Source organism: Sapajus apella, unplaced genomic scaffold (assembly GCF_009761245.1).
Source record: "Sapajus apella isolate SASKATOON/1434 unplaced genomic scaffold, GSC_monkey_1.0 scaffold13, whole genome shotgun sequence".
Taxonomy (NCBI): domain Eukaryota; kingdom Metazoa; phylum Chordata; class Mammalia; order Primates; family Cebidae; genus Sapajus; species Sapajus apella.
In genome coordinates this window covers 949,385-975,471 of record NW_022436953.1, presented here as the reverse complement: position 1 = coordinate 975,471, position 26,087 = coordinate 949,385, and the positions used below count along the sequence as shown (strand labels likewise).

Genomic DNA, 26,087 nt, shown 5'->3' with positions numbered 1-26,087 from the left:
AACTCTACTGCACATATTTCACATTTAAAAGCAAGTACTTCTAGATTGCCACTCCCTGTCTGATCTTGAGGAATTTCTCTCTGGGTTAAGACAGAGAATGTCTTGCCTTAAATTAATTAATTAATTAATAGCTGGGAGCTGTGGCTCATGCCTGTAATCCCAGCACTTTGGGAGGCTGAGGTGGGAGGATTGCTTGAGCTCAGGAGTTCAAGACCAGCCTGAGCAACATGGTGAAACCCTGTCTCTACAAAACATACAAATAAATAAATAAATAAGGAAAATTATTTATTTATTTTCAACTTTCATTTTAGATTTGGGGGGTACATGGGTAGGTTTGTTATCTGGGTATATTGTGTGATGATAAGATACAGGTATAGAGTATTGTATTTTAGAAAGTGATGAGTCACTTTTACAGTCGACAGCTCTATAATTCTGAGATTTATATATCAGGACAAAATTTGAACGTAGGCTGGTGATTTCTGACTTGAACCTAAAAGTCGATGGAATCGGAAGGGTTAATCAAAATGAGAAACTACAACACCCGGCAGGCCTCGGGGCTGGGTCGTCTTCCCCGCCCCTCCCTTTTTTTCCGCCGGGGCTGGGAACGACCAATGATGGTTAGTCATTTGAATAGACCAATAATATATTAAACGGTTCAGGTTGAGGAGGGGCGGTCGAGTCATCCAACCGCACGGAAGAGGTGAAAACACATTAGCCAATCCAAAGATGTGGGGGCGGGACCTAAGGGGGGGCGGTGTAAGAAGTTTGCTGACGAAGATGGCGACCGAGGCACTGAGTGAAGGGGAGGTGCCAGCCGGCGAATCCGGCCGGAGGTGAGCTGAGTTTGGTCCAGTTTCCTGGGAAACGCGGCCTTGAGCTGGTCGTCCTGCTGCCTTTGCCTTCGGTCACGGTGGCGCACGGTTTGGGCTTTGTTTCTTTCTCCCGTGGCGTTTCTCACGGTTGCGCCTCCGGGGGCCTCAGCGCTGGGGTCGGGCCTCAGCGCTGGGCTCCAGCCAGGTCCCCCGCGCCGTCCTGCCGTTGTCCTGGGGGGGCTCCGCCAGCTGTGCTGGCTGCAAGCTGGGGGTGGCAGCGCAAATTGCCTTGGCGCCGAGACTCTTCTGGATGGCGAGGAAACGGAAGTCCGGGGCTGTTGAGCGAATTCTTCACGGTTACACACTTCGCTTCATATATTCCCCAAGGCACTTAGCGCGTTCAGATCCGAGCAAGGATTTGAATGTCAATTAGAAACTGTGTTGAGTCATTGGGCCAGTTTTTAAACCTCGCTCGGCTTCAGTTTCTTCATCTGTAAAGGGGAATGAGGATGCCTGTTTCAAAGTGTCAAGATTGAATAAGACAATCCATTTAAAGCTAGCACTGAGCTAAATCGATAATGACAGCTCTGCGCGATAGAGTTTTTTCCTTCCTAGCAGAACAGCCAAGGAGCAGATGCGGGAGGGATCTGTAGTCCAGGACATCATGACTTTATTTCCATAGGGTCTTTCCTAAACAGCCACACGGAGATTTAGTGTTTCCAGGAAAGAGTTTCGAGGCGGTGTTGCTTTAGCCTTGAGACCTAAGTTGTCTTAATTGATTACAATGTTGTTTTTCGGTATACTTCAATAGATTGAATTTATTTACATTGCCTCAGCGTAACTCAGTAAAATACATCGGTTTGGCGTCTTTTGGTTCCATTTGTACAGAATAGGAGATTCCAAGAATCTTGGGAAGCTGACTTTATGACCCGGCTTCTTCCCGAGCCTAGATGAGCGTGCTTGAGTGTGTTATTTAAAATATGATAGGGGCCGGGCGTAGTGGCTCACGCCTGTGATCCCAGCACTTTGGAAGGCCAAAGCAGGCAGATCACCTGAGGTCGGGAGTTTGAGACCAGCCTGGCCAACATGATGAAACTCTGTCTCTACTAAAAATGCGAAAATTAGGCAGGCGTGATGGTGGGCGCCTGTAGTCCCGGCTACTCGGGAGGCTGAGGTGGAGGTTGCAGGGAGCCAAGATTGTGCCATTGCACTCCAGCCTGGGTGACAGATCAAGACTCCGTTTCATACATTAAAAAAAAAAAAAATATGATATGGAAGAGTTTGAATTTCTTTTTTTCTAACACAGGGTCTCTTTCTGTTGCCCAGGCTGGAGTGCAGTGGCGCTATCAGAGGTCCCTGCAGCCTCAGTCTGCCAGGCTCAATCCATCCTCCCTTCTCAGCCTCCTGAGTAGTTGGGACTTCAGGCATGTGCCACTATGCCCAGCTAGTGGTTTTTTCTATACAAACAGGGGTCTTGCCATGTTGCCCAGGGTGATCTTGAGTTCCTGGCATAAGTGATCCTCCTGCCTTGGCCTACCAAAGTGCTGGGATTATAGGTGTGAGCCACTGCACCTGGCCTGAATTTCCTTCTAGTATATTATATTGCCAGTTGAATTTAAATTTTGAGTGAGAATATTAGATAATTACATGATCAGCAGGCATTCACACAATCTTACCTGAACCTGAAACCATTTCATCAATTCCATGTTGTAAAAGAGAAGTTTGGGATTAAGCCGGGCGCGGTGGCTCACGCCTGTAATCCCAACACTTTGGGAGGCTGAGGTGGGTGGATCATGAGGTCAGGAGATCGAGACCATCCTGGTCAACATGGTGAAACCCCGCCTGTACTAAAAATACAGAAAATTAGCTGGGCATGGTGGCGCATGCCTGTAATCCCAGCTACCCAGGAGGCTGAGGCAGGAGAATTGCCTGAACCCAGGAGGCGGAGGTTGCGGTGAGCCGAGATCACGCCATTGCACTCCAGCCTGGGTAACAAGAGCTAAACTCCGTTTCAAAAAAAATAAAAAACAAACAAAAAAAAAAACAGCAAAAAAGAGAAGTTTGGGATTTCTGTAAGGCATTTTAAGAGCAGGACACACATATGTGTTTATCACATATTCACAGTGCTTAGTTTTGTGTAGGTGATCAATAATTAGTGAATAATAGTCTGTTATTTCTAAGATAAATATTTTCTCATGGTGATAAATACAAATTCTTTCTTGCCCTGCAAAGATTAATCTTTCTAACGTTCTATTGATGTGTGGCCCCTTGTTTTGTCTGACTGGCACAGATGAATACATATTTAAATATTGAATGCAGAATATGGACCATTTAGAACTGTCCAGCTTTTTGTTTCCTCCTCCTCCTCATTATTATTTTTTTATTTTTATTTTTTGAGATGGAGTTTCGCTCTTCTTGCCCAGGCTGGAGTGCAATGGTGTGATCTCGGCTTACTGAAATCTCCACCTCCCAGTTTCAAGCAATTATCCTGCCTCAGCCTCCTGAGTAGCAGGGATTACAGGCATGTGCCACCACACCTAGCTATTTTTGTATTTTTAGTAGAGACGGGGGTTTCTCCATGTTGGTCAGTCTGGTCTCGAACTCCTGACCTCAGGTGATCTACCCGCCTTGGCCTTTCAAAGTGTTGGGATTACAGGCGTAAGCCACCGCATCTAGCCTCCTCATCCTTATTTTTAACACTGCTCCATTAAGATAATTTATTATTTAATAATTTATAATTATTAAATTAAAAATGCTTTAACTTGTTTTAATCAAATATTTATTTTTAAAAACTTATGATTTTTTTTTCTTTTTTTTTTTTTTTTTTTGAGGCAGGGTCTCACTTTGTGGTCCAGGCTGGAGTGTAGTGGCATGATCATGGCTCACTATACGCACGACCTCCTGGGTTCAAGCAATCCTCTCTCCTCAGTCTGTCTCAAGTAGCTGGGACTACAGGCATGCGCCATCACACTTGGCTAATTTTTAAAATTCATTCTAGAGACTGGGTCTTCCTGTGTTACCTAGGTGGGCTTCAAACTCCTGGGCTCAAGCAATCCTCCTGCCTTAGCCCCCCACAGTGTTGGGATTATAGGTGTGAGCCACTGCATCTGGCCAAAGATTCAAACAAGGAAAAATTGCTCTGCCTGTAAAGATTCCCATGCTGTGTTTTCGACCTGCTGATGAGGAACACCCATTTCCTTCCATTTTTGGTCTCTATTAAGTAGAATTGTCCTTTAAAATTTAACACACTTCATTTGTTATACCTTCAGGTTACTCTTAAGTGGACAATACCAAAGGAGAATTCACAGATGGAAAATATCCACTGTCAGACATAGTGGCTCATGCCTGTAATCCCAGTATTTTGGAGGGGGAGGCGGAGGCAGGAGGATTGCTTGAGGCCAGCAGGAGTTCAAATCTAGCCTGGGCAATATAGGGAGACCCTATAAAAAATTAAAAAAAAAAAATAACCAGGTGTGGTGATGGATACCTATGGTCCCAGCTACTTGGGAGGCTGAGGTGGGAGGATCAGTTGAGCTGGGGCAGGTGGAGGCTGCAAAGAGCCATCATCCTGCCATTGCACTCCAGCCTGGGTGACAGAGTGAGACCCTGTACGAACAACAACGACAACAACAACAAAAACAAAAAAAGAAACTATCCACTTTACCAATAATAGTATAAACATAATAGAGACCTCTATGGGTCAAAGAGAAAAGGCGAAAGCAGGAAATGAAATAAAGCTACTTCTCCCCATAATTGGCAGTAGGGAAGTACATACAGCTTAGTATTGTCTTTTTGAGACGGGGTCTTGCTTTGTTGCCCAGGTTGGAGTGCAGTGGCATGATCTCGGCTCACCACAACCTCCGCCTCCCAGGTTCAAGTGATTCTTCGCCTCAGCCTCCCGAGTAGCTGGGACTACAGGTGTGTACCACAATGCCTGGCTAATTTTTGCATTTTTGTTTTGAGATGGAGTCTCACTCTGTTGCCAGTCTGGAGTACAGTGGCATGATCTCGGCTCACTGCAATCTCTGCCTCCTGGGTTCAAGCGATTCTCCTGCCTCAGCCTCCTGAGTAGCTAGACCTACAGGTGCATGCCACCACACCCAGCTAATTTTTGCATTTTTAGTAGAGATGGGTTTCATCATGTTGGCCAGGGTGGTCTTGATCTCTTGACCTCATGATCTGCCTACCTTGGCCTCCCAAAATGCTGGGATTACAGGCGTGAGCCACTGTGCATTGCCAAATCTGGTTTTATTTTACATTTTATCAATGCTCAGGCTTAGAGAGTTTGGTCACATTTGTAAATAAAGCCTGTCTTGGAAGGAGGGGAAGAAAGAAAATAGAATTTTAGAATTAATCTGCATAAACTGGTAAGTGGCCTGAAACCACAGCATAAAGCAAAGCAGATAGTGTTGCACAAGTTTACTTTGATTGGTCAAAACAAGTGGGTTGGTGGTATTATAAAGAGTGATATAGGAAATCTGTATACTTTTTATTGGATGGTATCTGTAAACATTAAATTTGGCTTAGGGTGGGTGCAGTGGCTCATGCCTATAATTGCAGCACTTTAGGAAGCCGAGGTGGGCAGATCACTTGAGGTCAGGAGTTCGAGACCAGCCTGGGCAATATGGTGAAACCCCATCTCTACTAAAATACAAAAAAAAATTAGCTGAGCGTGGCAGCGTGCACCTGTAGTCCTAGCTACACAGGAGGCTGAGGCAGGAGAATTGCTTGAACCCAGGAGACAGAGGTTGTAGTGAGCTGAGATTGTGCCACTGCACTCCAGGCTGGGTGACAGAGTGAGACTCTGTCTCCAAAAAAAAGAAAATTATCTGGGTATGGTGGCACATACCTGCAGTCTCAGCTACTTGGGAGGCTGAAGCAGGAGGGTCACTTGAGCTCAAGAATTTGAGACTGCAATAAGCTAGAATGCCACCACCACACTCTGGCCTGGGTAACTGAGTGAGGCCCTATTGCTAAAAATAAATAAATAAATAAATAATAAATTTGTTAAAAAAAATTGTATTAAAAAACGTAACAAAATTTTTCATCTTACCTAATAAGTGTATAGATAATTAATGTTAACTAAATTTGCATTGTTCTGTGTCCAGTCATTTTTTATTTTATTTTATTTTTTTTTTGAGACGGAGTTTCACTCATGTTACCCAGACTGGAGTGCAATGGCGCGATCTCGGCTCACCACAACCTCCGCCTCCTGGGTTCAGGCAATTCTCCTGCCTCAGCCTCCTGAGTAGCTGGGATTACAGGCGCGCGCCACCATGCCCAGCTGATTTTTTGTATTTTTAGTAGAGACGGGGTTTCACCATGTTGACCAGGATGGTCTCAATCTCTTGACCTCGTGATCCACCCGCCTCGGCCTCCCAAAGTGCTGGGATTACAGGCTTGAGCCACCGCGCCCGGCCCCAGTCATTTTTTATACAGAACATCTACAACCTACAAATTCACTGAAGCTTTAAGAGTATATACTTTTGGCTGGGCGCGGTGGCGCGCATGCCTGTAATCCTAGAACTTTTGGGAAGCCAAGGTGGGCAGATCACCTGAGGTCATGAGTTCAAGACCAGCCCGGCCAGCGTGGTGAAACCCCGTCTCTACTAAAAATACAAAAACATTAGCTGGGCACAGTGGCGTGCGCCTGTAATCCCAGCTACTCCGCAGGTTGGGGCAGGAGAATCGCTTGAACCTGGGAGGCGGAGGTTGTGGCGAGCCAAGATTGCCACTGCACTCCAGCCTGGGCTACAGAGCGAGACTAAGTCTCAAAAAAAAAAAAAAAAAAGCCCCCCACAGCTTACAATGGTACAATGGCACGATCTTGGCTCACTGCAACCTCTGCCTCCCGGGTTCAAGTGATTCTTCTGACTCAGCCTCCCAAGTAGCTGGGAGTACAGGTGTGCACCACCAGGCCCGGCTAATTTTGTATTTTTAGTAGAGACTCCATGTTGGTCAGGCTGATCTCAAATTCCTGACCTTAGGTGGTTCACCTGCCTCGGCCTCCCAAAGTGTTGGGATTACAGGCATGAGGCACAGCGCCCAACCCTCTCTTCATTTTGAAAAGGGCTGGCCAATAATATGTGTCAAAAACATCTTAGGTTTCTTGAAAAAAACTCCGAGAAACCAAAAAGCACCTTAAATATTAGCTATCGTTCCCCCGCTCCCGCCCACTGTGTAAATCCTAGTCTTTAAGATCTAGCTCAAATTTCTTGTATATGGGTGAAAGATTCTCTCTTGAATTCTTAGAGCCTTTATTGTCTGTATCATGTATTTGGCTGTTAATGATCTTGTATCCTCTTGTGTATTGTGGTCTTTAGCTACTGTTAGAAATTGTGTAGTACTTAGTGAATTTTCAGTTCCTAGAGGCTAGAGACTTACCTTGGTTTTTGTCTCTATACCTTACAATACCTTAAAGTTACAAAGCACTCGGTAGATCATGATTGGATTGATTTTAAATGACACGAGTGACTAATTTCTGGTTTGGGTACCGTATGTCTCAGAAAAGCAATTCACCTTCTTATGGTGGCTGATGAAAAGATTTATGGTTAAGTTTGTGGAATTTTGAGTACTTCTGGCTGACTGAAAGTATAGAAACTCTTTTCTTTTTTGAGAGAGTCTTGCTCTATTACCCAGACTGGAGTGCAGAGAACTCCACCTCACTGCAGCCTTGACCTCCTGGGCTCAAGTGATCCTTCTACCTCAGCCTCCTGAGTAGTTGGGACCGTAGACTCAAGCAACCATGCCTGGCTAATTTAAAAACAAATTTCTTTGTTTCTTTCTTTTTCTTTTGTAGAGACAGAGTCTCGTCATGTTGCCTAGATTGATTTCAAACTCCTAGGCTCAAGTGATCCTCCTACCTTGGCTTTTCAGAATAGTTCGCCAATTTAATTTTGATTAGGTTGTTCTATTAGTTTGAAATTTGGACTAGGCATGGTGGCTCGTGCCTGTAATCCCAGCACTTTAGGAAGCTGAAGGTGTTGGGATTATAGGCATGAGCCACTGTGCCTGGCCAGAAACTTTTTTTTTTTTTTTTTTTTTTTTTGAGACGGAGTTTCGCTCTTGTTACCCAGGCTGGAGTGCAATGGCGCGATCTCGGCTCACCGCAACCTCCGCCTCCCGGGTTCAGGCAATTCTCATGCCCCAGCCTCCTGAGTCGCTGGGATTACAGGCACGCGCCACCATGCCCAGCTAATTTTTTGTATTTTTAGTAGAGGCGGGGTTTCACCATGTTGACCAGGATGGTCTCGATCTCTTGACCTCGTGATCCACCCGCCTCGGCCTCCCACAGTGCTGGGATTACAGGCTTGAGCCACCGCGCCCGGCTTTTTTTTTTTTTTTTAAGAATTTTCAATTCGTGAACTTGTGTAGATATGAACAAGTCATGTGCCAGAACAAAAACCACTAGCTGTCTCTTGGATAGTATGTGTCACTCTGGACTTTGGAACAAATGAATGTAGAAGTGTCTTTTGGGACCTAATCTGATCGTACATAGAAGTACTTCTAGTTTTAATTGCCCGAGACTCATGGCACTTAAAAGTCTGTAGGAGGCTGGGTGCAGTGGCTCATGCCTGTAATGCCAGCACTTTGGGAGGCTGAGGTGGGAGGACTGCTGGAGGCCTGGAGTTGGAGGCTAGCTTGGTCAACATAGTGAGACCCTGGGCTATTAAAAAAAAAAAAAAGTAGCCAGGTGTGGTGACACACGCCTTTAGTCTTAGCACTTTGGGAGGCTGAAGTGGGAGGATCCCTTGAGCCCAGGTATTCAAGCCTGCAGTGAGCTGTGATCGCACACTGCATTCCAGCCTGGTCAATAGAGTGACACCCTGTCTCAAAAAAAAAAAGGCTCATGAAGCATTGACTCTGCTTTTCTGAGGAGTAAACATTTTTTAGATAAATGATAAGAAAGGTTGTATTGTCAGTGAAGCATCCTATAGCACCTTCTCCCAAATTAATAGGGAATTTTGATATTACTGTTTTTTTCTTTTTTTTTTTTTTTGAGATGGAGTCTTACTGTGTTGCCCAAGCTGGAGTCCAGTGGCATGATCTCGGCCCATTTCAACCTCTACCTCCCAGGTTCAAGTGATTCTCCTGCCTCAGCCTCCCTAGTTGCTAGGATTACAGATGTGTACCACCACACCAAGCTAATTTTTTTGTATTTTTAGTAGAGATGGGATTTCATCATGTTGGCCAGGATGATCCTGAACTCCTGTCCTCAAATGATCTGTCCTCCTTGGCCTCCTGAAGTGCTGGGATTACAGGTGTGAGCCATCGCACCCAGCGTGGTGTTACTTTCTTAATACAAATAACTTTCTTCCTATTGTACACTACATGGGGGAGAAAAATTAAGGAAGGTGTCAGCAACAGAATTAATGGTAATTCATCTGACACCCAAAAAGATAAAAATTACCAAGCAAATAAATAAGTCAGTAAATTGGCATTATTGATGCTCATCATTCTTGACTGAGAACACTATATTGTCACAGGATTCCAAAAATGCTTAGGTTAAGAAGGCAGGCAATCAAGAGTTTTTTCATCTCAGAATAGTTTGCCAATTTAATTTTGGTTAAGTTGTTCTATTAGTTTGAAATTTTGGCTGGGCATGGTGGCTTGTGCCTGTAATCCCAGCACTTTGGGAAGCTGAAGTGGGAATATCACTTGGGCCCAGGAATTCAAGACCAGCCCTGAGCAACATAGAGAGACTTGTCTCTACAAATAATAAAAAAAATTAGCCAGGTGTGGTGGTGCATGTCTGTGGTCCCAGCTACTAGGGAGGCCGAGGTGGGGGAATTGCTTGTGCCCAGGCAGTTGAGGCTACAGTGAGTTATGATTGTGCCATTACACTCTAGCCTGGGCAACAGGGAGACACAATCTAAACACACACACACACACACACACACACACACACACACACACACACACACGCAAGCAAGAAAGAAATTTGTTCAGGTTGAGATCAAATATAGGGGCTAAATATATTTGCAGACTACTTTTGGAGTATAAATTAGAGATAATTTTGTAGTCCATACTACAAAACATTGCACAGCTACTCTTAAGGGTATATAAATGTTTCAAAATTTTTATCTAAGAAATTGGATATCATTCCCTGAATTGTGGTACTACTTATTAATGTTGAATTGTCTCTAGTATTAAAAAGCACCGACAGCTTGGGCATATAGGGCCTGTTTAGTTTTCTCTTCTCTCTTTATGTACAACTTTGATGATACTGGCTTAAATTTGATGTGTAGAAAGAGGGAATAACACAGTCTTGTCTTTGATAGTTGTATTTCTTTTTTTTATTTTATAAAATTTATATTTATTCCTTTCTCTTTTTCATATAACCAAGAAGGAGATAGTTGTGTTTCTTATCTAACAGCTTTCCAACAAAGTGACACCTTTAAAGCCATGTTTCAGAGCCTTTTAAAGTTGAAAAAGCATAAAGAGACAGTGCATACTTCTCTCAGGGTGGTAAATCAGATTTAGACAACTTTAAATATAGCTCATATTTTGATAAATCTTGCCAAGGTTGTGGTTCTTGGAAAACAAATCAAGTTAGGCAATTCACCAGGGAGGAAACATTTAGTTTTGTGGGTGTGCAGTTTTGGTATAGTCAGCCAAAAGATACATCTGCAGGATGCAGTTTTTTTTTAAACTGCCTTGAATTTTGCAGATTCATGGCTTCAACATGCCTCAGAAGCACTTGCATTTCATTTTTCTGTAATTGATTTTTCAGCTGTGAATTGTTTCCAGTTCTTTCACTGAGCATATCACCTTACATGTAGGGTTCCATCTAGTGGTAAAAGTGGTAATTGTAGGCTGTAAGTAGGTTATATTATTTTTCTAGTATTACTAGACTGATAAATTTATGCCACTTTGACATGATAGGCCACAATCCATTTGATTGATACTCATTTGGCATACTCTTCTTAATTCTGTTCACTATATTATGTCTTGAGTTAGGATGAAAATAATGCAGCTTTCAGGCTTTAAAGTGACTAAATTTAAACTGCTAAGAGTCATGACATTGTCTGCACAAGACAGCATTTTCTGTCACTTACAGAAAGTTACATTTGGCATGTCAAGAAAAAAAAACATAATCCCAAAGCGGCAACCATTTAAAATAAAAGACTGCTACAGGATTAATGCAGAATATTAAAAAATTTCCTGTTGAACAAAATGATTTAATTGATTTTTTTCTTTAAAGATGATGCTCTCAAATAGATTATATGCATCTTTTGGAAATTGAAAGATCCTGGAAAAACATCTTCCATGTGGGACATCTTGAAAGATAGTATTTTAGTTTCAGTAAGTTACATGAATGAATCTCCAGTCCTTATCACTGTAATGGGTCTGTTTACAGAGTGTAAGTTTGTGGACGGGTGTGGTGGCTCATGCCTGTAATCCCAGCACTTTGGGAGGCTGAGGCGGGCAGATCATGTGGTAAGGAGATGGAAACTATCCTGGCTAACACGGTGAAACCCCGTCTCTAAAAATGTAAAAAATTATCTGGGCGCGGTGGCATGCACCTGTAGTCCCAGCTACTCAAAGATGAGGCAGGAGAATTGCTTGAACCCGGGAGGCGGAGGTTGCAGTGAGCTGAGATCAGGCCACTGCACTCCAGCCTGGGCGACAGAGTGAGACTCTGTCACAAACAAGCAAACAAAAAAACAGAGTATAAGTTTGTTTCTTAGATTTGCAGAATTTATGAAGAAAGAAAATTATGCATTAAAGGTAGACTTCTGCACAGTTTGTGAGGTTGGAGTGAAAGTGGTATTTGTTGTACCTGATGGAGTAACTATGGTGGAAGTTGTAGAAGAGGAAGGCAGAGTTGTGGTTTTAACTCTGGAAAATGGGAATTATAATTTCCTTTAGGCTTCTGTATTTCCCAAGATTTCCAAAAAATCCACAAAAAGTCGTTTATGAACTCAACACACAAAGCCTCAGCAACTCTGCTGAGATTCACTGAGTATGAAACTCTGGATCTATGTGTCACTGTAGAATTGATTGGAACCAGGGTGCCAATTGGCACAGAACAGAGGTCCTGTTCACCACGCCACAGTCTCTGCTGAATTATGTGAACAGTAGCTCTCATCTTCTTTACATTCTATCCATCCAAGAGCAGGTATTAACAGTGCTTTAATACAGGAAACAGCTGTTGCAGCCTTCACAGGTTTCTGGTGCTGGAGTGGTGACTGATGGGAAGGATGTCACTGGCACTGGGGTTATCTTGGAAGTGGCGACCCACAGAAGTGGGCAGGAGAGCCCCGATATGGTGTCCTCAGCATTGGTATCCAGAGGAAAGCTGCCGCGCACAACGTCCTGTCAATCCCTCTGTCTCCTGCAGGCCACCTCCCCCAAATTGTTCTTTTTGAGGGATCTTGCCTCTATCATTCTTTGGGATAGTTGCCCAGAGCCCTTGTTATTTCTGTATGCCTACATATCTAGCTACTAATTTTCCTGGTTCTGGCCATCTATGTAAAAACTTTTATGATGAGTAAATTAGTCTTTAGTATATACTTTGATTTTCTATATTTATATCAGATTGAAGTGAGATTTGAGCCAAAACTACTTGGTTTCTTCAAAAAATTTGTCATGAAATGTTGATTATACATACAAGTTTATAGAACAATATAATCAATACTCTTCCCATTACCCAGCTTCAGCAAATCTTAACATTTTGCCATATTTGATTCCAATGCTCCCCTTTTCCCATAGCTCAGTAATTTATCCACAAGAACATTATTAGCACTTCAGGAACTCTTTTCACACCTTCATGCCTCCTCTTAATCACTATCCACAAAAGGTAACCAATATCCTGAATATTATGGTAAATACATTTCCGCTTCTCTTTACAGTTTGCCAGTTAAGCAAGTATCTCTAAAACTAGTTTCATTTATTTTAAAAATTTGATATAAATGTCATCATATAGTATGTAGTTGTCTCTGTGTGTGTGTGTGTGTGTGTGTGTGTGTGTGTGTGTGTGTGCGGCTTCTTTTGCTTTTCATCTGTGAGATTTAACTATGATTGTACATATAGTTAGAGTCTGTCCATTTTCATTACTGTTTAATATTCCATTGCAAATAAACAAAGCCATTAAATTAAAATTCTTCTGGACATTTTGCTTTTTTGGCTGTTCAGAAAATAATGTTGTGGGCTGGGTTTGATGGGTCATGTGTGTAATCCCAGCACTTTGAGAGGTGGGATTTGCTTGAGCCCAGGAGTTCAAGATCAGCCTGCTCAACATGGTGAAACCCTGTCTCTACTAAAAATACAAAAATTAGCTGGGCATGATGGCACTCATCTGTAATCCCAACTACTCAGGAGGCTGAGGCATGAGAATCGCTTGAAACAAAGAGGTGGAGGTTGCAATGAGCCAGAATAGTGCCACTGTACTCCAGCCTGGGTGACAGAGTGAATCTCTGTCTCAAAAAAAGAAAAAAAAAAAACAAACAGAAATTAATGAAATAGGCTGGGTGTGGGTGGCTCACGCCTGTAATCCCAGCACTTTGGGAGGCTGAAGCTGGTGGATCACCTGAGTTCAGGAATTTGAGAACAGCCTGGTCAACATAGTGAAACCCTGCCTCTACTAAAAATACAAAAATTAGCCAGGCATGCTGGTGTGTGCCTGTAATCCCAGCTACTTGGGAGGCTGAGCCAGGAGAATGCATTGAACCTGGGAGGTGGAGGTTGCAGTGAGCCAAGATCATGCCACTGTACTCCTGCCTGGGAGACAGAGCAACACTCTGTCTCAAAAAAAGAAAAAAAGAAACAAGAAACTAATAAAATAAACACCAAACATATACCATAGAGAGGTTCAACAAATCAAGAAAGCCAGAATTTGGATCCTTGACAATGCTAATTACATTGAAAAACAGATTACCAATATCAGGAACAAAGAGGAGGACATTACTGTGGAACCTAGAGACATTAAAAAAGATAAGAGGATGGCCGGGTTCTTGGCTTATGCCTGTAATCCCAGGCCTAGGCCAAGGCAGGTGGATCACAAGGTCAGGAGTTCGAGACCAGCCTGGACGATATGGTGAAACCCCGCATACTAAAAATACAAAAAAAGGTGTACGTGGTGGCAAATGCCTATAAGCCCTGTTACTTGGGAGGCTGAGGCAGAAGAATTGCTTGAACCCGGAAGGTGGAGGTTGCAGTGAGCTGAGATTGCGCCACTGCACTCCAGCCTGGGTCTCCGTCTCAAAACAACAACAACAAAAAACATAATAAGAGGGTATTATATATAATTTATACCAGTAAAGTTTGAAGGTTTATGTGAAATAGACAAATTTCTTGAAATGTACAACTTAATAAAATTAACACAAGAAGTAAAGGAAAATGTGAGTAGGTCCATAACATAAAATAAATGGAACATGTAAAGAAAAACCTTTTCACAAAGAAAACTCTAGGTTCAGATGGCTTCATCAGCCAATTCTGTCACATATTTAAAGAAGAAATAACACTAATCTCACATAAATTTTTTCAGAAAATAGAAAAATAAGACATATAGGCTGGGCACAGTGGCTCACGCCTGTAATCTTAACACTTTGGGAGGCCAAGGCAGACGCATTGCCTGAGCCCAGGAGTTCAAGATCAGCCTGGGCAACACGGTGAAACCCCATCTCTACTGAAATACAAAAAATTAGCTGGGCGTGGTGGCGTGCCCCTGTAGTCCCAGCTGTTCAAGAGGCTGAGGCAAGTGAGTTGCTTGCACCTGGGAGGTGCAGGTTGCAGTGAGCTGAGATTGCACCACTGCACTCCAGTTTGGGCAACAGAGTAAGACTTAGTCTCAAAAAAAAAAAGACATATTTCCCACCTAAGTGTATAAGGCTAGAAACAACATCTTTTTTTTAGTCTGTGGCTTGTCTAGTATTTTATTATTACTTTTAAGATTTTAGATTTATTTATTTATTTATTATGAATGATTAATATGTTCACATGAATATAAAATCCAGAAAATACAAAAGAGCATAGTGAAAACCTAATGAAGATATTACAAGAAAGGAAAATTTAAGACCAGCCTCACTTATGAATGTATGGGAAACCTAAACAAACTATTAGCAAACCAAATTCAGCAACATATAAAAATGATAATATATCATAACAAAATTGAGTTATTCTAGAAATGCAAGGTTGGTTAAACATTAGAAAATCAGTATTATTTACCATAAATGAGAAAAATTATATGATCAATAGATGCACAATAAAGTTTTGATAAGTATTTGATAAAATTAAACACCAATACACAATTCTTTTTTTTTTTGAGACAGAGTCTTGCCCTGCCGCCCAAGCTGGAGTGCAACAGTGTGATCTTGGCCCACTGTAACCTCCACCTCCTGGGTTTAAGCCATTCTCCTGCCTCAGCCTCCTGAATAGCTGGGATTACAGGTGCATGCCACCATGCCTGGCTAATTTTTTGTGTCTTTAGTAGAGATGGGGTTTCACCATCTGACCTCAAGTGATCCTCCTGCCTCCTGCCTTGGACTTCCAAAGTGCTGGGATTACAGGCTTGAGCGACTGTGCCTGGCCTCCCAATACGCAATTTTAAATAAGTAAATAAATAAACAACAGAGGCAAATTACCTGAGTGTAGTGGTGGGTACTTATAATCCTAGCTACTTGGGAAGCTCAGGCAGGAGAATTGCTTGAGCCTAGGAGGCAGAATCTGCAGTGAGCTGAGATCGCCCCACTGCATTCAAGCCTAGGTGACAAGAGTGAGACTCTATCTCAAAAAACAAAACAAAACAAAACAAAACATAGCAAACTGAGAATAAAAATATACCACTTGAATCTGATTTTGCTAAGTGATGAGTAAGGAAAGATACTATTTTTAAATTTACTTTACTCTGATAATTTGTGAAGTTGAGATTCTTTTTTTTTTTTTTTTTTTTCAAATCTGGCTAAAAGAGCAGAGGTTCTTTTTATGTTTATTAGTTATTAGGCCCTCTCTTCTATGCATTACTGATCATGTCATTTGACTAATTTTCTACTGAGTCAAGTGTCTTTTCCTTGTTAATTTTTAGGCTTACTGATAAATTCTGAATACTGATTCTTGGTTATGTGCATGGCAAACATCTGTTTTTTCAGCCTGTGGCTTGTCTAGTATTTTATTACTTTTCTTTTCTTTTTTTTTTTTTTTCCTTAACAGCATGCAGTTTATGTAGCACTTTCATATTATTACGTTTAAGGTTTTAGATTTATTTATTTACTTATTTATTATGAATGGTTAGTATGTTCACATGAATATAAAATCCAGAAAATACAATAGAGCACACAGTGAAAAGTTTTTCTCCCACTCCTCTTCCCCTTTTATTCACTTTTCCTCTTTAGAGGCATTGTGACTTCATTTTTAAGAAATTTAGTTTGTAATGTCATTTGTTATACAGAAGAATTTAATGTAGTTTATGATTCTTTCATTGGGGATTGTGCTTTTTATGTCTTGTTTAAGCAACTCTTCTTCTGTCACATTAATTTATTCTATATTTTTTAATGTTTTTAAATTTGGCTTTTCATATTTAGATTTTTATTTTGTTTGGAATTTATTTTTTGTCTGTGATGTGAGGTAGGGATCACCCTTCCCCCATATTGTAAAACTACCTGTCCTATGCTTTTACATTTGTAACTGTTACATCTAGTACAACTTCAGTGGTGATGGGAGTCTGCTTTTGAGTTTCATCTATCCATTGGCAAATACAGTTAATTAACTGGTCTAGTTTTTTATCTCTATTTTCCTGCTTGCAGATGAGTGTTCAGAGTCTTAAGTACTGCCTTTCAGGCCCCATAATGTGCCCTTGTATCCTCTAACATGTCTGGAATTTGTGTAGGCTGTGCTGGGGCAGGGAAAGGAGAGGCTGATTGTCACAACAAACAAGGGGAAAGCTTTTTTCCTGTCTCTTCCATTTACCAATGCCTCATCAGAAGCTTTCAGCACTTATGTAAGAAGTGTATTTATTTTCTTGAACTTTAGTACATTTGGTTTGTTTTAAAATATTGTAGAGTAGAAAGTTGTTTTTGCTTATAGTATTTTTTTCTTTAGTCCTAGAAATTTCTTAAGCTCTTAAACATGTTTCTTGATATTCTTAGCTTTATATTGTGGTATTGTATATTCTTTGGAAAGGGATTAGTGGGCTTTGTGATATGGGGATAACTTTAAGAAAAATAACCTGCTGTAACTCTTTTCCATCTTTCACCTTCTATTTGATTTCTCTTTTAACTATTTCCATCTCTTAGATACTGTTTTACCAGATGGTCCACACAGAAAATGTGAGGAAGTGGGAGAAAAGAAAAGAACTAGCTTAAAGAAATTAAAATGTGACATAATAAGAGAGAATGAACATGGGAAGAAAGGGGAGAAAAAACCCGGGAAAAGAAACTGAGATTGTTTAAATGTTACTTATGTGTTAGGACATCCAAGTTATCTTTTTCTTCTTGTATTCATTAAGAGCTAGGAGCAACCTTGAACCTGTTTATTCTTCTACTTGTTCATGCTGTTTAGGAGGGAGTAGTTTTGGGGGTGATGACGAGGTAGGAAGGATTCTGTTGAAAAACGATACATGTTGCTTCTAGTTTCTTTCTCACTTATGTACAATATTTGATCCAGTTTAGTGCTGGAAGGGTCAACTGTAATGAAAGTGTTAGAATCCTGAGTTTTGCTTGGACATTAATAAAAATCTGTAAGTTTTATGTATGTATGTGTTTCTGTTTCAGGAATATAAAGCTTGCTATTAATATACATTTTTATGTTAAAGCTAATTTGATCTGAATCAGTTATTCAGAATTAAAAGGGATGTGAATTCTAGAAAATGGTTAGTTTAGACTCAGTAAATTATAAAACTGTTTTTGTTGTTACACATTTTATGATTTTCTGGCCCTCCTGGTAGGGTAGTAATTACTCATTGGCCGTGATTATAAACAATAGTCTTATATCGACTCTTGCTTCTTCTTTTTTTTTTTTTTTTTTGAAGACAAGGTTTCACCATGTTGGTCAGGCTGGTCTTGAACTCCCAACCTCAGGTGATCTGCCTGCCTTGGCCTCCAAAGTGCTTGGATTACAAGCGTGAGCCACCACGCCCGGCCCGACTCTTGCTTCTTGACTGAAATAAGCTGACATTAAAAAAAGAGGCTCTTGTCAAGATTTAAGATGAAGTTGCCTCTAATTCGAACTGGCTTTTATTTATCATCATTGGCATTTGAACAGGAAAAATAACCTAGTATGTAAAAAGGTTGAGGAGACAAGCATTTTAAATTTTTTTTTTTTTAGTGACTTTTTAGCTTGAGGACACACATTCCTAGATTTTTAACTTTTATGTTATTTCTCTTTATTTTTTATTTTTATTGCAGCAACAATAGCTTAATATGTTATTTCTAATAATACATTATCATTTCAGAGAAAAAAAAAATCTCCTAGCCACCAATGGAAGATGTGGGCTGTTGATCAAATCATGCAATAATTTTTCAAGGAAATAGAGATGAACTTTGAAGTTTACCCATGCCTTGTTTTCACTATACTGTTATTAACAATTATCCATGTAGTATTGACAATGTCCTTTGTAGATTAGTTATATCTAATATTTAGAAGTGCTGTCATATTTCCTGGAACAGTGCTTTGGTACCTAGGGCATAATGGACCACTTTTAAGTTGTGATTGCTTTTATTGTGGGTATGTTTGTATGAGTCAGGTGCATTTCCATTCTGCCCAACTGAGATATGATAACTTGTCCTTTCTAGCTTGTGTTATGTTCATTTGTTGGTTATGTAAGAGATGACTGTTTATATAATAAGGATTAGAACAAGCCATTAGAATTAATTGTTAATAGATACAAACTATATGTCTGCTGTAGTTTCAATTATACAGTTCTTAAACATAACAACATATTAGAAGTAAAAAGGGGTTTAAATGGTTTGGCTGTGTCCCCTCCCAAATCTCATCTTGAATTCTAGCTCCCATAATTCCCATGTGTTGTGGGAGGAACCCAGTGGGAGGTAATTGAATCATAGGGCGGGTTTTTCCTGTGCTGTTCTCTTGATAGTGAGTAAGTCTCACAAGATCTGATGGTTTTATAAAGGGAGGTTCCCCTGCACATGGTCTCTTGCCTACTGCCATGTAATAAGTGCCTTTGTTCCCCCTTTGCCTTCCACCATGATTGTGAGGCCTCCCCAGCCATGTGGAACTGTGAGTCCATTAAACCTCTCTTTCCTTTATAAATTACCAAGTTGCGAGTATGTCTTTATCAGCAGCATGAGAACAGAATAATACAGTAAACTGGTACCGGAAGAGTTGGGTACTGCTGTAAGGATACCCGAAAGTGTAGAAGCAACTTTGGAACTGAGTAACAGGCAGAGGTTGGAACAGTTTAGAGGGCTCAGAAAAAGACAGGGAAATGTGGGAAAGTTTGGAACTTCCTCGAGACTTGTTGAATGGCTTTGACCAAAATGCTGATAGCGATATGGACAATGAAATCCAGACTGAGATGGTCTCAGATGGAGATGAGGAACTTGTTGGGAACTGGAATAAAGATCATCACTCTTGCTATGCAGAGAGACTGGCGGCATTTTGCCCCAGCCCTAGAGATCTGTGGAACTTTGAACTTTAGGGAGATGATTTAGGGTATCTGGTGGAAGAAATTTCTTTTCTTTTTTTAAAATTTTATTTATTTATTTATTTATTTTAGATATATTTTTTAAAGATGGGGTTTCACCATGTTGGTCAGGCTGGTCTTGAACTCCTGACCTCAGGTGATTCACTGCCTTGGCCTCCAAGGTGCTTGGATTACAGGCGTGAGCCACCACGCCTGGCCTGGTGGAAGAAATTTCTTCGCAGCAAAGTGTTCAAGAGGAAGCAGAGCATAAAAGTTTGAAAAATTTGCAGCCTGACAATGCAGTAGAAAAGAAAAACCCATTTTTTGCAGAGAAATTCAAGCTGGCAGCAGAAGTAAGGAGGAACCAAATGCTAATTTCTAAGACAATGGGGAAAACGTCTCCAGGGGACCTTTGTAGCAGCCCCTCCCATCATAGACCTAGAAGCCTAGGAGGAAAAATGATTTTGTGGGCTGGGCCCAGGGCCTTGCTGCTTTTTGCAGTCTCTGGACTTGGTGCCCTGGGTCCCAGCTATGGCTAAAAGGGGCCAGTGTACAGCTCAGACCATTGCATCAGAGGGTGAAAGCCCAAAGCCTTGGCAGCTTACATGTGATGTTGGGCCTGTGGGTGCACAGAAGTCAAGAATTGAGGTTTGGGAACCTCAGCCTAGACTCGAGAGTATGTATGGAAACGCCTCGATGTACAGGCAGAGGTGTGCTGATGAGACGAAGTCCTTATGGAGAACCTCTGATAGATCAGTTCAGGAGAAGGAAATGTGGGGTGGGAGCCCCCACACAGAGTCCCCACTGGAGCATTGCCTAGTGGAGCTGTGAGAAGAGGGCTCCCATCCTCCAGACCCCAGAATACACTGACAGCTTGCACTGTGCACCTGGAAAAGCCGCAGACACTCAATGCTAGCCTGTGAAAGCAACCAGGAACAGGGATCTAGCAAAGCCGCAGGAGCAGAGCTGTCCAAGACCATGGGAACCCACCTCTTGCATCAACATGACCTAGATGTGAGACATGGAGTCAAAGGAGATTATTTCAGAACCGTAAGATTTAATTACGCCTTGTTGGATTTCAGACATGCACGGGGCCTATAGCCCTTTGTTTTGACCAATTTCTCCCATTTAGAATGAGTTTATTTACCCAGTGCTTGTACCCTCATTGTACCTAGGAATTAACTAACTTGCTTTTGATTTTACAAGTTCATAGGCAGAAGGGACTTGCCTTGTCTCAGATGAGACTTTGGACTGTGAACTTTCAAGTTAATGCTGAAATGTGTTAAGACTTTGGAGGACTGTTGAGAAGGCATGATTGATTTTGAAATGTGAGGACTGGCTGGGTATGGTGGCTCATGCTTGTAATCCCAGCACTTTGGGAGGCCGAGGCAGGCAGATCACCTGAGGTCAGGTGTTCAAGACCAGCCTGGCCAACATGGAAAAACCCTGTCTGTACTAAAAATACAAAAATTAGCTGGGTGTGGTGATGGGCACCTGTAATCCCAGGTACTCAGGAGGCTGAGGCAGGGAGAATTGCTTGAACCCAGGAGGCAGAGATTGCAGTGAGCCAAGATTGCACCATTGCACTCTAGCCTGGGTGACAGAGTGAGACTCTGTCTCAAAAAAAAAAAAGAAAAAGAAATGTGAAGCCGGGCGCGGTGGCTCAAGCCTGTAATCCCAGCACTTTGGGAGGCTGAGGCGAGTGGATCACGAGGTCAAGAGATCGAGACCATCCTGGTCAACATGGTGAAACCCCGTCTCTACTAAAAATACAAAAAATTAGCTGGGCATGGTGGTGCGTGCCTATAATCCCAGCTACTCAGGAGGCTGAGGCAGGAGAATTGCCTGAACCCAGGAAGCGGAGGTTGTGGTGAGCCAAGATCGCGCCACTGCACTCCAGCCTGGGTAAAAAGAGTGAACCTGCCTCACAAAAAAAAAAAAAAAAAAAAGAAATGTGAGAACACGAGATTTGGGAGGGGCCGGGGCAGAATGATGTGGTTTGGCTGTGTCCCCACCCAAATCTCATTTTGAACTATAGCTCCCATAATCCCCATGTGTCATTAGAGGAAGCTGGTGGGAGGTAATTGAATCATGGGGTGGGTTTTCCCCACCATGAATAAGTCTCACGAGATCTGATGGTTTTATAAAGGGCAGTTACCTCACACACACTCTCTTGCCTGCTGCCATGTAAGATGTACCTTTGTTCCTTCTTTACCTTCTGCCAAAATTGTGAGGCCTCCCAGTCATGTGGAACCGTGAGTCCATTAAAGTTCTTTTTCTTTATAAATTACTCAGTCTTGGGCATTTCTTCCTAGCAGTATGAAAATGGACTAATACAAGGGTATAGTAGGCATTGGGAAACAAAGAACAGGGAAGAAAATATTTCTGAGATCCAAAGGAGCTTTGCCAAGCGTATAGCCCAATGTAATGTAGGAGTGGAGAACCAGCTAAGATCAGGAGCCCTAGAGAGAACTGTCTGGGCAGAGGTTGGACTTAGATTATGATGGATGGGTCAGAGGCATCCGGAATTGGAGTATTTTAAAATAAAACCTATTAGTGGACATGGGAAAAGCTGAATTAATATCTGTTTTATGTACTTGTGCTTTCCTTTCTGTGAGGCTTTGTGGTTGTAAGGAACAGAGTTCAAGGGCAGCTGGCTCAATTAAAGGAAGCTGACTGTAAGGAAACCTCTGCCTTTGCGTGGAGTCAGGACCAAAGAACCCAACGAGTAGTGCATATACAAAAATATGTCCCGAGAGATTTTCTTCTGTTTTTTTTTCAGTGATGCCATCTGCAGTTTTGTGATCTGCAATGACTCTTCCCTTCGAGGTCAGCCCATTATCTTTAATCCTGACTTTTTTGTGGAGAAGCTCCGACATGAGAAACCTGAGGTGTTCACCGAGTTGGTGGTCAGCAATATCACAAGGCTCATCGATTTGCCTGGAACGGAGTTGGCTCAGCTGATGGGGGAAGTGGACCTTAAGTTGCCTGGCGGGGCTGGCCCAGCGTCAGGATTCTTCCGGTCTCTCATGTCTCTCAAGCGCAAGGGTAGGAGATGTGTCTGTGAAGGGTGGGTAGGCCTCAGCTGCGCCCTGGGCTTCTCTCTCAACATCTACACATTCACTAAAGAGTTGCTATTAAAGCATTTTTGGGCCATTTAAAAATTTTTTCATAAGTAGTAACACCTTAAGTAATAGTAATACAAATTATAAAAACTGTCTAGATAAATAAATAATTAAACTAAAGCAAATATATTCAGTCTCTGAGAGATGACATGATTAACTTAGGTAGTTATCAGGGGTGTCTTGATTTTTATGCCCTATTAATATGTGAAAATAATCTTTAAAAAATCAAAATTACATAGCTAGAGGCTATAGTAAAGAAAGCTTGAATTTTTTTCCTTTGTTTCTTTTTTTCTTTTTTTAGGGGATGGGATCTCATGCTGTTGCTGAGGCTGGAGTACGGTGGTGTCATTACAGCTTACTGTAGCCTCAAATTCCTGGGCTCAAACTACCCTTCTGTCTCAGCCTCCCGGTAGCTGGGACTACACCATGCCTGACTGTTTTCTGTTTTTTGTAGAGACGGGGTCTCACTATATTGCCCAGGCTGGTCTCAAACTCCTGGCCTCAAGCAGTCCTCCCACCTCAGCCTCCCAAAACACTGGGATTACAGGTGTGAGCCACAATGTCTGGCCTTCTGTTTGTTGTTAAATTAAATACTAACATGCTAGATATCTCCTTCTTACTTAGTAGGTATGTGCTTCTTACAAACAAGAAGGTAACCTTTGCGCTCAAGGAACCTATAGCCTAATATTGAACTTGAGAAAGCTGATTGAGAGTTGTCCTGATTGTCTTTTCTGGTTTACTTCCACTTCTAAGGTTTTTGTTTACTGACCATGTGAAAACACTTGCTGAATTGTGAAATAATAGGATGCTTGAGTGGTTTTAGGTATGATGACTTTGTACTATTTGTGTGGAATACAGCCCTGTCATATCATATGGTTTTTCAGAAAAAGGAGTGATATTTGGGTCCCCACTGACGGAGGAAGGCATTGCCCAGATATACCAGTTGATTGAATATCTACACAAAAGTAAGACTACTTGAAATTTTATTATTCTTTGTTTAAGTAGTTCTCAGTTTTCTGTTGAGAGCTGCCTTGAGTTAGTAAGTACTAATTAACCATCAACAAAGGAACTAACCAGTGTTAATTTCAGGTGGCATATTTTTAAATGCATTTCCTTTTAAACTTCGTCTCATATATTCATTTGCTTTATACTCTCAAAGTGTATATATATTAGACTGTGAAGTCACATTTACCTCTCGTCTCAGAGAGACATTTCTTCTGGAAAAGTATGTTGTTCCTAAAGAATTGTGGCATTTATTTAAGAGAGCATGATACTTTTTTTTTCCCTCCAGAATTACATGATTAAAACACATTCTTTACTTAAACATTTTTTTCTTTTTGAGACAATGTCTCAATCTGTTATCCAGGCTGGGGTGCAGTGGTGCAATCTTGGCTCACTGCAGCCTGGAGCTCCCGGGCTCAGGTCATTCTCCCATCTCGACCTCCCTCATAACTGGGACCACAAGCTTGCACCTGGCTAGTTTTTGTATTTTTTTGTAGAGATGGGGTTTTGCCATATTGCCTAGGCTTGTCTCGAACTCTTGGGCTCAAGTGATTCACCCGCCTAGGCCTCCCAAAGTGCTGAGATTATAGGCATAAGCCATTTCACCTGGCCTAGGAATGAATAGTTTAGTTGGGATGATCCTAAGCTTCTGGCAATCTTTTAGGCTGAAAGGTAATTTGACACATTAGAGTTCTGATTCCTAGAGCAATGCAGAGACTCTGGATTCATTCTGGGCTGGGAAAACAGTTTACGAGAGCCACAGACATCCACACATGTATGTAGCCCCTCCAAACCAAGTCTGTGATAAACAAGGAGAAGAGGTCTTCAGGGAGATTTGGCTTTTTTCAGTTTATTTTTCAATCTAATTCTGACTTGATTGGGTTAAATTCAGAATGTCTATACATACCTCAGGTTGTTGAATGACTCCTGGGAGGACTACCTTTTAGTTTGGAAGATCTCCAAATGCTCAGGGCCGTTCAGATATGTCTCCTCAGGAGGTCAGTATGTTCTAAACTACCCTGGTGAAAAAAGGCAAAAACTTACTTGAAAGGCTTTGTAAAGGTTCTTTTAAGTGTAAAGTAGTCTTTAGATTATGTATTTTAATCATAATCTTTCTGCTTCCTTTTTGCCTGTCCTCTGCTTTCTTTTATACTAAACAGACTTGCGAGTAGAGGGTTTGTTTAGAGTACCAGGTAATAGTGTCCGACAGCAGATTTTAAGGGATGCTCTCAATAATGGAACTGACATTGACTTGGAATCAGGGGAGTTTCATTCAAATGATGTTGCCACTTTGCTGAAGATGTTTCTAGGAGAGTTGCCGGAGCCTCTGCTGACACATAAACATTTCAATGCGCACCTCAAAATTGCTGGTGAGTATAGGAAGTAAGAGGGAGATGTAAATACATTTCTTTCAATTTAGTAAAGTTCCTAGGAATTTTCTGTTGCTTGTGACCCGCAGCAATACTTCTGTTAATATTGGTTAAGACTTTGTGATGTTGTTGGACTTCTCTTGTACTCATAGGTATTGGCTAGTTAAGTTTAATTTAATCGAATGGCTTTCTTGGTGATTAAGCTTTGTATTGAGATAATGAGCTGATGGTAAGATGTGGTCTGGGTTTTATTTATTTTTGAATCTTTGATAGGTCCTCGAGTAGTATGTTGAACATTTTAGTTGAAGACAGGGTCTTACTCTGTCACCTAGGCTGGAGTGCAGTGGTGCAACCTTGGCTCACTGCAGCTTTGACCTCCCAGGCCCAGGTGAGCCTCCCACCTCAGCCTCCCAAGTGCTGGGACTACAGGCGTGTGCCACCATGCCTGGCAAATTTTTTTGTATTTTTTGTAGACATGCGGTTTTGCCATATTGTGCAGGCTTGAACTCCTAGGCTCAAGCGATCTACCCACCTTGGCATCCTGAAGTGTTGGGATTATAGCATGAGCCACTGTGCTCAACCCATTTTAGTTGCTTAATAAATGTATGCTTTTCATTGGATTGATTCATTTATTTCAGATGGTTACAGGTTCAGTATTTTTGCCTTGGTTTGGGGTTTTTACTCAATATCTCTATGCCTCAGTTGAGGACATCTCTACTCTTAGAAATTTGTTTTTTAAAAAATATTTGTTTTCTAAATAGAAACACCTAGGTCAAAATTCAGATGATTCAAAGAATATACAGTAAAAATCTTCTCTCCTACCCCTGTTCCCCAAAACCCAGTTCTTCCCAGAAACAACCAGTGTTATTGATTTAATTTTTTTTCTTTTGAAAAAAGAAAGCCTGGGCCTGTGGCTCACGCCTGTAATCCCAACACTTTGGGAGGCCGAAGAGGGCAGATCACGAGCTCAAGAGATCGAGACCATCCTGGCCAACATGGTGAAACCCTGTCTCTACTAAAAATACAAAAAATTAGCCAGGCGTGGTGGTGAGTGCCTGTAGTCCCAGCTACTCCGGAGACTGAGGCAGGAGAATTGCTTGAAACTGGAAAATGGAAGTTGCAGTGAACCGGGATTGCGTCACTGCACTCCAGCCTGGCGATAGAGCGAGACTCTGTCTTTTTTTTTTTTTTTTTTTTT

At 41.6% G+C, this 26,087-nt stretch overlaps 1 protein-coding gene across 3 annotated transcripts in view; it reads left to right on the top strand.

Annotated features, from left to right (window-relative positions):
* The first annotated feature begins 729 nt into the window (after positions 1–729).
* The window catches only part of ARHGAP19 (Rho GTPase activating protein 19), a 74,528-nt gene continuing 49,170 nt past the window's right edge, over positions 730–26,087 (top strand). For 2 of the 3 annotated variants that reach the window (XM_032281174.1, XM_032281175.1), the window contains exons 1-4: positions 730–833; positions 22,175–22,440; positions 23,402–23,482; positions 24,680–24,889. In XM_032281174.1, coding sequence (XP_032137065.1) covers positions 778–833; positions 22,175–22,440; positions 23,402–23,482; positions 24,680–24,889 — 613 coding nt within the window. In that variant the 5' untranslated portion in view covers positions 730–777. Of the gene's footprint in view, positions 834–16,315; positions 16,750–22,174; positions 22,441–23,401; positions 23,483–24,679; positions 24,890–26,087 lie in introns of those variants that run through there. The other variant, XM_032281176.1, reaches the window with a different exon arrangement.